Source organism: Pristiophorus japonicus, chromosome 11, assembly GCF_044704955.1.
Source record: "Pristiophorus japonicus isolate sPriJap1 chromosome 11, sPriJap1.hap1, whole genome shotgun sequence".
NCBI lineage: Eukaryota > Metazoa > Chordata > Chondrichthyes > Pristiophoridae > Pristiophorus > Pristiophorus japonicus.
The window spans coordinates 147,640,270-147,651,614 of NC_091987.1; the positions used below are offsets into that span (position 1 = coordinate 147,640,270).

General features: G+C 49.9%; 1 protein-coding gene across 1 annotated transcript; it reads left to right on the forward strand.

Moving 5' to 3' along the window:
• The first annotated feature begins 1,802 nt into the window (after window positions 1–1,802).
• LOC139275867 (growth/differentiation factor 3-like) lies at window positions 1,803–4,441 on the forward strand. Its single transcript, XM_070893076.1, has 2 exons — window positions 1,803–1,928; window positions 3,301–4,441. Exons 1-2 carry the CDS (start codon window positions 1,817–1,819, stop codon window positions 4,080–4,082), a joined length of 894 nt encoding a protein of 297 aa, XP_070749177.1. The 5' UTR covers window positions 1,803–1,816; the 3' UTR covers window positions 4,083–4,441.
• The last annotated feature ends 6,904 nt before the right edge of the window (window positions 4,442–11,345 follow it).

An 11,345-nucleotide genomic window follows, 5' to 3' on the forward strand; every position in this document is an offset into this window, starting at 1 on the left:
AGTTATCCAACTCCCTATCGTAGAAATCGGGCTTTTAGCAGCGATATAGAATCAAACTTTGGACACAAGTAGGACAGACCAGAGAATGTCCAACTGGTGATAAACTAGGAACTGTGGATGAGCAGCAAGGTTTTGGGGTCCATGTATATAAATCACTTATCATCATCATATTAGGCAGTCCCTCGGGGTTGAGGATGACTTGCTTCCACACTAGAAATTAGTTCTCAGATGACTGAAGAGCCCAATGCAGGATCTACAGTCTCTGTCACAGGTGGGGCAGACGATGGTTGAAAGAACGGGTGGGGTGATGAGGCCTGGGTTACCGCGCGCTCCTTCCTCTGTCTGCGCTTGTCTTCAGCTTGCTCCCGGCAAAGAGACTCGAGGTGTTCAGCGCCTCCCTGGATGTTTTTCCTCCATTTTGGATGGTCTTGGGCCAGGGACTCCCAGGTGTCGGTGGGGATGTTACATGTTTTCAAGGAGGCTTTGAGGGTGTCCTTGAAACATTTCCTTTGCCCATCTGGGGCTCGCTTGCCATGTAGGAGCTCAGAATAGAGTGCTTGCTTAGAGAGTCTCGTGTCGTGCATGCGGACGATGTGACTCGCCCAACGGAGTTGATCGAGTGTGGTATTGGTGAGACCACACCTAGAGTACTGTACAGTTTTGGTCTCCATATTTAAGGAAGGAGGCTTGGTTGGGGGCTGGTATTGGGAGGGACAGTGGCCCACTGGGGTTCAAAGTGGAAGGTCAGGTGGGGTCACAGCCATGGTACTCACCACGTGCTGGAGGAGGAAAAGAGGCCAGGTCACCAGTGGGGAAGGAGAGCTCCAGTCGTCACTGAAGGAGGGGGCGACGCCAGCCACCGTCGTAACTGCCTGAAAGAGTGGCAGAGGCAGAAGGATAGAGAGAGAGAGAAACTATTTGCTCTGGTGGGAATGTCCAGAACAAGGGAGCATAATTAGAGCCAGGTCATCCAGGGGTGATGTCACTTCTTCACACAAAGGGCAGTGGGAATCAGCAACAGCCCCAAAAAGCTGTTGAAAATGTCAAAACCAAGATTGATAGATTTTTGTTAGTTTAGGGGATTAAGGGTTACGGAACCATAGCGGTAGATGGAGTTAAGATACAGATCAGCCTTGATCTAATTGAATGGCAGAAAGGGCCTCCAGATAAACTTGATTGGGGACAATATAATTGTAAGGTTTGGGGGGTTGAAGTTTGTGCAGCTCCAGTTCTCGTTGATGCTAACAGTGACCCGCAGCAACTGGGGTAGACGGAGAATTTCTTTCAGATACAAACGCCGTCATTCAGCCCCTTTGAAGCGCCACTAAAGACTATCAACAGGTGAGAATTGATGTGTGTTGGAAGCTGATTTCAGACATTCAATCCCAGGGACAGTCAGGATCCAGTCTAGTTGAGGGAGGGGCCCTGCTTCCCACTCCCCACCCCCACAATGTGAAGCTGCTCCTCACCCAGGGAGCTCTCGATTGAAATGGTAATTACAGGGAGGGAGAGAGAGAGAGAGAGAGAGCTTGAATCGCCAATCAGCAGGGTTGTTGAGGCTGACCCTGGACTGTAACAGGAGCTGGGCCCAGGCCTCTCACTGCCCATTATTACTCTTCACTGCTTGGTGCTGGAGCCGGCGATGGCTGCCCTGGCTCAGCTCGCTACGTATTTGGCTGTGATTTCCTGTTGGCCCGTCAGCCTGTGTGAACTGCTGGGGCCCCAGGTTCAGGAAACGGCCTTTTTAAAAGCTTTGGGTTTATCGAGCCGACCCCAGCCCTCCGATCCCAGGCCAGTCCCAGCTCGATTATGGAAGATGTTCCAGAGGAGGTCCAGCCCGCTCCCTCAGGGAGACCCTGGAGATGATGCCTGCAGAGTGGATGAGCTGGGGGTGGATGGGGACACCCTCCGTCACCTCCCCGATCTGGGTAAGTGACCCTTTGCTAAGGTGGGGCAAGTGGGAGTGTGGGGAGGAGGGCAGCCCTGGGGGAGGGAGGTGGGGAGGGGTGGAAGGGCAGCCCTGGGGGAGGGGGTGGGGGAGGGCAGTGTCAGCTCCTCCCAGGGGGTGGTGAGAATGGGGAACTCGCTCCCACATGGAGTAGCTGAAGCAAATATCACAGATGCATTTAAGAGGAAGCTGGATAACCTGAGGGTGAAAGGAATAGAAGGGTATGCTGATAGTTACACGATGAGGGGTGGGAGGAGGCTCGAGTGGAGGATTAACACCAGCCAGGACCAGTCCGGCCCAATGGCCTGTTTCTGGACATTGGGCGTAAGACTGGCGGCTGAAACCTTTAAAGGAGCCGCACCGACCCGCGCGGTACAACCGCCGCCCCGCATGGTATTCAGGTTCCATTGAGCGAAGACGGGTTCAGATGATTTGTGGATCCATTCAGGACTTTAACTGTTGTCACTAACTAGTCCTTTCCGGGGGTGTGGGGAGGGGGGGGGGGGGGCGTCTGGGCCCCGGGCCCCCGCCTCTTTCCTAAAAATGTCAGTCTGGGGGAACCACTTTCCTGGGGGGGGGGGGGGGGGGGGAAGAGGGGTCAGTCTGGGGGAAGGGGAGGGGTCAGTTGGTCAGTCTGGGGAGGTTACTCTGGGGGGGGTTGGAAGGGGGATCAGTCTGGGGGAGGGGTTTGGTCAGTCTGGGGAGGTTACTCTGGGGGGGGGGAGGGATCAGTCTGGGGGAGGGGTTTGGTCAGTCTGGGGAGGTTACTCTGGGGGGGGAGGAGAGGGATCAGTCTGGGGGAGGGGGTTGGTCAGTCTGGGGAGGTTACTCTGGGGGGGAGGGATCAGTCTGGGGGAGTGGTTTGGTCAGTCGGGAGGTTACTCGGGGGGGGGGGATCAGTCTCGGGAGGGGTTGGTCAGTCTGGGGAGGTTACTCTGTTGGGAGGAGGGATCAGTCTGGGGGAGGGGTTTGGTCAGTTTGGGGAAGTTACTCTGGGGGGGGAGGGGGTTGATCAGTCTGGGGAGGTTACTCTGTTGGGGGGAGGGGTCAATCTGGGGGAGGGGTTTGGTTAGTCTGGGGAGGTTACTCTGGGGGTGGGGGAGGGGAGGGATCAGTCTGGGGGAGGGGTTGGTCAGTCTGGGGAGGTTACTCTGGGGGTGGGGGGGTAGGAGTTGGGTCAGTATGGAGGGGGCGGGGGTAGGTTGGCTCAGTCTGGGGAGGTTACTCTGGGGGGGAGGGGATGGGTCAGTCTGGCGGGTGGTGGTGGGGTCAGTCTGTGAGCCCGGACTCTATTGACCTGCCCCTGGGCCCAGTTGTGCCAGTGGTTACCCTTTGACCTTGTGTGTTACCAGGTGACCCAATCCCTGGGCTGGCGGTGCGGAGGCGGCTCTACTTCAACTTGTCGGTGCTGGAAGATGTGGAGGAGCTGACCCTGGCCCAGCTGGAGCTCACCCTCCTCGGGGACCCCTACCCACCCCCCGGGGCAGCAGCAACCTGCACCCTGTCCATCCGGACCCTGGGAGAGCCCCCCAGCTCCGGCCAGCAACTCGTCGCCTCGCAATCCTTCCAGTCTCTGCACGGCTCCCTCTACTTCAACCTGACCCACATCTCCAGGTCCTGGCGGCGCCGGCCCGGCAACCCCGGGGCAGTGCTGGAGGTGGGCAGCGCCTCGATGGAGAGTGGCCAGGCGCCCAGCCCAGCCTGCGCCCGGCTCGCCCGCTATCTGCACGTCTCCCTGTTGGTGGTGACCCTGAATCGGGAGAAATGCAAAGCCTCCAGGAGGAAGAGAAGCTCCTTCCAGCTGCCGCCGGCCTTCAGTCGCGTCTGCAAACGTCGGAGGCTCCACATCCAGTTCAAGGACGTGGGCTGGCAGCACTGGATCATCGCCCCCCAGGGCTACATGGCCAACTATTGCCACGGGGAGTGTCCGTACCCGCTGAGCGAGAGCCTGAACGGCACCAACCACGCCATTCTGCAAACCCTGGTGCACGCCACCGAGCCGGGCCACACCCCGCAGCCCTGCTGTGTGCCCATCAAACTCTCGCCCATTTCCATGCTCTATTACGATAACAATGACAATGTGGTTTTGCGACATTACGATGACATGGTGGTGGATGAGTGTGGGTGTCGATAAGATCTCTCCCCAGATGAAGCTGCTTTTAGTTCGGTGACTTTTCTCCCCCTTTTAGCAATGTTTAAATGTTATTTTTCCCCCACACATGTCCACCTGCTATGCTTTTGTTTTGGGGTGTAAACCTGAATTTAGTCTTTTTATCCTGACGGGGAGAGAGTGGAAACGTTTTCCAGCCGGCTTCACGGTGCAGTTTTGTTGGCTGAACCTCGTTCATTTGAACGATCACCTGTGGAGCGGATTAAGAATATCCTGCGTAATCCTGGCCCCTCAAACCTGTTCACTTGTGTTTCATTGGGTGTCTGAAAGGGTCGGACATTAAGTCGCTGGATGTGGAATTTGTTGTAAAGTTACAATTGTAATTGGAGGTTAATTTTGACTTGGTTTGCAATAAATCTCAAAATAAACGTTTGCTGTCAAATTTCTTCTGTGTAATGCGTTGAACTGCTAACATAACCGGATAAAAAAAGCACCGTACATTGTATAAATAACACAATCCCTGTGCTGTGTCTGGATTGAACCTCGCCTCTTGCTACTTGTAATCAGTTTAATCTGTGACCTAGAGAGAAACATTTCAATGTCACAAGAATTCTGCACTGTAATTATATATCATAAGAACAGAAGAATTAGGAGCAGGAGTCGGCCATTCGGCCCGTCGAGCCTGTTCCACCATTCAATACGCTCATGCCTGATCTTCTACCTTAACTTCACTTTCCTGCACTGTCCCCATAACTCTTGATTCCCTTGATCTCTATCTTGAATGTACTCAAAGACTGAGCCCCGCCCCCCGCAGCCGGTTGGGGTAGAGAATTCCAAACGATTCACCATTCGATTACATATTGATATATGCATAACAAACCTGCACTGTGATAATTTGAATAAAGTGTGCTCCTTCCCCCGAAGTCTCTGATTTTTGCTGGGGTCTGGGACCCTGCTCAAGTCTCTCTTTTTTTCATGGGCCAACCAAGATCATTATTGAAGCAGACTATTCCGATAAACAGCCATTGGCTGAAGCCCTCTTCCACAAACTCTGTACCTTAGCAATTGATTCAATTCCTCTGCCGGAGCAGACTGATTGCAACCTCACGGTTTTATTCTGCTTTGAGCCGCGCTTCCAGCACCATTTCTGCTCCATCATAAAGACTTCTTACTTCCACCTCTGCGACATCACCTGTGCTCCGCCCCCGCTTCAGCCCATCCGCTGCTGAAATCCTCATCCGTGCCTTTGTCACCTCCACACTCCACTATTCCAGTGCTCTCCTGGCCAGCCTCCCACACTCCATGATCTGCAAACTTAAGGTCATCCAAAACTCTGCTGCCTGTACCCTATCCCTCACCAGTCCTGTTCATCCATCACTCTCTGTGCTCACTGATCTACATTGACTTCCAGTTAAGCAACGCCACGATTTCAAAATTCTCATCCTTATTTTCAAATCCCTCCATGGCCTCTTCTCTCTCCCAGCCCCCCCCCCCCCCCCCCATCGAGATGTCTGCACTCCTCTAATTTTGACCACTTGAGCATCCCGGATTGTAATCGCTCAAACATTGGTGGCTGTGCCTTCTGTTGCATAGGCCCCAAGCTCTGGAAATCCCTCCCTAAACCTCTTTACCTCTCTTTCCTCCTTCAAGACGGTCCTAAAAACCTACCTCTTTGACCAAGCTTTTGGTGACCTATGCTAATTTCTACTTATGCGGCTCAGTGTCAAATTTTTATCTCCTAATACTCCTGTGAAACGCCTTGGGACGTTTCACTATGTTAAAGGCGCTATATAAATACATGTTATTGTTGTTGTTTCTCACATTACAACAGAGACTGCATTCCAAAAATACTTTATTAGCTGTTAAACACTGAGATATCTAGTGGATGTGAAAGGTGCTATATAAATCCAAGTCTTTCTTTGTCTCTCCTTGCTGACCTGCATTGGGTCCTGGTCTCCCAACATCTTCAATTCTCATCCTTGTGTTTAAATCCATCATACAGAAGTCATGCTGCAGCTATACAAAGCCCTAGTTAGACCACAGCTTGAGTATTGTCTTCAGTTCTGGGCACCACACCTTAGGAAGGATATATTGACCTTGGAGGGAGTGCAGCGTAGGTTTATCAGAATGATACCTGGACTCCAAGGGTTAAACTACAATGAGATTACACAAACTAGGGTTATATTTCATGGAATTTAGAAGATTAAGGGGTGATTTGATCAAAGTTTTCAAGCTATTGAGGGGAATTGATAGAGAAACTATTTCCGCTGGTTGGGGAGTCCAGGACAGGGGACAGAGCATAAAAATTAGAGCCAGACCTTTCAGGAGTGAAGTCAGGAAACACTTCTACACACAAAGGGTGGTAGAAATTTAAAGCTCTTTCCCGCAAATGGCAGTTGATTCTGGATCAATTGTTAATTTTAAATCGGAGATTGGGCAAAAGCAGGTATATGGAGTTAGGTCATAGATTAGCCATGATCTCATTGAATGGCAGAGCAGGCTCAAGGGGCTGAATGGCCGCCTCCTGTTCCTATGTTCCTCACCCTTCCCTATCTGTAATGCCCTTCAACCTCCCAGTTCCTCTGACTCTGGCCTCTTGCGCATCCCTCCCTTGCCGTACCAGTAACGGCTGTGCCTTCAGCCACTCAAGCCTCATGCCTTTGAATTCCCTCCCTAAAGCCCTCTGCCTCCCTCACATTATTACAACCCTCTTAAAACTCACCTCTTTGACTAAGGTTTAGATTACCCCATCAATGTCTGCTCCTTTATTTCGACACCCATTTATTTCTGATTACTCCTCTGGGATGCACCTTGGGAGTTTTTTCTACAGCAAAGATGCTAAACAAATGCAGTTGTTGTTGGGTATCACAGCTGAGCTAGAATAGGTTTTCCCCCAATGTCAACAGGACCGTGTTTCACCTGTGATTGCAAGATAATGATCAGATGTGGCTCAGTGTTAGTACAGTTGTCCCTAAATCCAGAAGGTTGTGGCTGAAACCCCACACTGGAGACTTGAGCAGATAATCTAGGCTGACCAGTCAGTGCTGCACTGCTCGCCACTCCTTTTATGGCCCCGGCCTACGAGACACCATCAGCGGCAGGTCGGGGCCATAAAAGGAGTGGCGAGAAGTCCCTGGAGCAGCGTGGTACAACTGTAAAGTACGGTGCGAGCTGGTGCAGGAGGGCAACGGCAGCGAAGAGGGACCTCATCAATGTCCAGGTCGGTGATTAGAGCGTGGGCAGATACAGCAGGAGCGGCGAGATCGGAGCGAAGGAGCAGCAAGAGATTGATCGGGGCCCAGGAGAGGCGTGAGTTCGGGGCCAGAAGAGGTGAGGGCCCAGGGGCAGCACAGGCCAGCCCACACTGCGATATGTGTGCGCACGAGGCCCGTGCAGCAGAGCAGGTCTCCAGTCGTCTTGGTTAATCCTTGCCACTGGACCAAGACCTAACTCTGTCAATCCCGTGTGGTGACTGGTGTGCAACGGCCACCCCACGTTAAAAAAATCCACGCACAGGCATCTTCCACCCTTCAATATGTAATTCGGGACCTGGAATATCAGGTGCCTCATTGAAACAGCTGTGAACTCATCCTTTTTTGGTGTGGAAGCAAGTCATCCTCGTTTCGAGGGACCACCTATGATGATGATGATGATGCATTATTGGAGGTGCTGTCTTTCGGATGAGACGTTAAACCGAGGCCCCATCTGCCCTCAGGTGGATTTAAAAGATCCCATGGCACTATTTTGAAGACGAGCAAGGGTTAATTCTCTCAGTGCCCTGGTCAATATTATCCCTCAACCAATGACCTTGCTGAGCGCAAATTGGATGCTGCATTTCCTACAACAGTGAGTGACTACGCTTCAAACGTACTTCATTGGCTGTGAAGCATTTGACAGTCCTGAGGTTGTGAAAGGCACTATATAAATGCAAGTTCTTTCTCCAGCCGGGGGCACCCTGGTTGATTTTTTTTCCCTCTCCTCCCTAGTCCAGGGTGCTAAAGCAAAATGCCTGTGGCTAGCCCAAGTAGAACCAGCTAGCTTTGCATAGACTAGTTTAGAACCAAGGCCCTTCCTGAACAGTATGGGTTAATTCCATACCAGGTGCACCAATTACTCACCAAGCTTTTGTGGGCGATCAGGGAGGTAACTGTAGCAAAATATTTACCATTGCAATTACAGAAAGAGGGGCCCCATAGAGAAGGCTCACTCCAAGCTCATCTAGAGCAACAAGGGTCTAGCTTCCAGCCCTGGTCTCTGCAGAGTTAACTGATCTCACCCAGTGTCACACTGAGGGTGGGAGTGTCCAGGTTCCAGCCCTCTTCTTGCTCTGTATAGTCCAGTTGTGATCAGCTGTCAGACAGACTAGAAATAGTGGTGGGCATCCCCAATCGGTAGATATCACCCGACAATCCCACTCATATCCTTTTATCAGTGTTTCTACGCGTTCTGATCCAACTCTCTCTCCAATTTGCTGATACAATCAGCCCCCAACCCCTCCCTTGGAAGCCCATTCTATACATTCATCACCTCCTGAGTAAAGCATTAAATCTAAACTGTCTTTTCACCCTCCTTCTACATTCAGCGGGAATTACATAGAATCTAAAATACAGAAACAGGTCATTCGGCCCAACTGGTCTCTGCCGGGATTTATGTTCCACACGAGCCTCCTCACACCCTACTTCATCCAATCCTATCTGCATATCCTCCTATTCCTTTCTCCTTCATGTATCTATCAAGCGTTCCCTTAAATGCATCTATGCTATTGCCTCAACCACTCCATATAGTAGTGAGTTCCACATTCTAACCACTCTCTTGAGCAAAGAAGTTTCTCCTGAATTGGATTTATTCATCACTATCTTATATTTATGGCCCATAATTTTGGAATCTCCCTATGTGGAGTAATCTCTACGTTTACACGATCAAACACCTTCATAATTTTAAAGGCCGCCTTCGGTCTTCTCTTTTCTACAATAAAGAGCTCCACCATGTTCAGTCTTTCCTGATATTTATAACCTGGCATCATCCTTGTAAATCTTTTTTGTACCTTCTCCAGTGCCTCTATATCCTTTCTGTAATAAGGCCAGAACTGTTCTCCATACTCCAAGTGTGGTCTAACAAGGTTCTAGTTTAACATAACTTCTCTGCTTTTCAATTCTATTCCTCGAGAAACAAGCCCCAGCGCTTTGTTTGCTCCTTTTACGGCCTTGCTAACCTTAAGCGGACGGGCCCACTGGTGGGGTTCAGGCCAAGCAAGATCCCAGAAATGTTGACATAGCAATGTTCAATGGGAAATGTTGATGGAAACGCCTTACCAAAAATTCACGATAACAAAATGTAAGATTTGTGGACTATACAAGATAAAAAAATATATATATACATACATATGTCATTGGGTATGGTAATGTTACTGAACTGGTAATCCAGTTCTGAAGCTAGGTCACGACCTCAAACGTTCACTCTGTTTCTCCACAGATGCTGCCTTATGTGCTGAGTATTTTCCAGCAGTTTCTGTTTTTATTTGAGATTTATTGCCTCTGCAGGATTTTGCTTTTGTAGTATTGGTAATCAAGAGGGCTGGACTAATAATCTAGATAACGTGAGTTCAAATCCCACCGTGCCAGTTTGAGAATGTGAGCTCAGTTTAAAAGATCTGGAAATAAAAACCTGGTATCAGTAAAATGACCATGAAGCTGTTGGACTGTCGTAAAAATCTAAGAACATAAGAAATAGGAGCAGTAGGCCACCTGGCTCCTCGGGCCTGATCCGCCATTCAATAAGATCATGGCTGATCTGATCATGGACTCAGCTCCACTTCCCTAACCTCTCCCCATAACCCTTAACTCCCTTATCACTCAAAAATCTGTCTATCTCCGCCTTAAATATGTTCAATGTAGAGAATTCCAAAGATTCACGCCCCTCAGAGATGAAATTCCTCCTCATCTGAGCAAATCGCTCAGTTGTAACAAACCGCTACAAAGAACGAGACTGCAGTGGTTCAAGGAAAAGGCCCAACCACCTTCTCAGTGCAGCAAAGGATGGGCAATAAAATGTCGGCTTTGCCAGTGTCGCCCACATCCCGAGAATCAATAAAAAAATTACACCTGCACACACAGACAGCAACATAACTGAAGAGAATCTCAGAACAATTTGTGTACAAAATAATTTATTAATGCATTACATAAGTTGGCATTTTACAGGACTTGGAATTGTTTTCAGGGGCACAGACGATGAGGGTTGGGGGTTGAAGTGTAAGTGAGAAGAGAGTTTGTATTCCATAAAAGCCATACTTCCCCACACACTAGTCATAGAACCCATCACTTATTGATTTATGATTAACTAAATTAAGAGTAAACCATAACATTAAACAGTTATATTATGGATACGATAGGTTCAAGCCAGCTTCTAATTGTTCCAGAACTTTTGTTACACACAGATTTTCAATGAACCTCAAAGAAATTCCCTTTTGCTATGTGGCTAAAAAGTTCACATAAGAGGATAAAGACACCGACCCCACACTTGCAGTGGGAAGCTGCACTCAAAGGAATGGCAGTGAAGACTCCAGCTAGGGTCTTCTCTCAGACCCATGTTTCCTTTCAATCAGGCTCCCTGCTGAGAGTGCAAGAAGAGTGAGGGTTGTGGGAAGAAACCCACAGATATATACCCCAGAACTTTTGGGGAGGTTTAATACTTTTACAATAAAATTTCTCTCATTGTGCAGGCTGGGCAAACGACATGGTCTCTTGATCAGCCACTGCAGAGATCCGTTGGAGACCAGAGACCCGTCCCAGCCACTTTTCCTCCTTCGTTTCAGACATACACATCTAACTCTTCCAAAGGTGTATCAGAGGGAAAGTCTGTGGGGTCAAAGTTGGGTTGTGGACGCCGCTTGTTACTACCGGCGGTGGGCAGCAAACGGGTGGCAAAGGCCTACCGTCGTCGGTCAGCGGCGTGCATGCCCCGGCAGAAATTGAGTCGGCTCTTTGGCAGAGGAGCCAAGAGGCAACGCTGCGCCGGCTCACGCCACCTGCGTGGCAAGGTCATCCAGCGCGCAACGCTTTATTGGCGCCTCTGTTGCGACATCTGCTTTGTACGACTGCTGTACTGGCAGGCGGTCATACAGCCAGGAAAAAGTGGTGGTTATAGAGCGGTCCTCGGGCGGAATTGCCCAGATAGGAAGATAAGTTTTTTTCTTTCTTTATTTCTGCCTGTTTTCATTAGTTTTAAGATGGGGGAAGTGTGTGTGTGAGGATCGGAGACATTTTAGTTATTTTTTTTTCTTTCTTTTTC

Coding starts and splice junctions, on each gene's coding strand:
- LOC139275867 (XM_070893076.1), top strand. CDS start 1,817: ATGTTCCAGAGGAGGTCCAGCCCGCTCCCTCAGGGAGACCCTGGAGAT. Junction 1,929..3,300: donor CCGTCACCTCCCCGATCTGG/GTAAGTGACCCT, acceptor GTGTGTTACCAG/GTGACCCAATCCCTGGGCTG.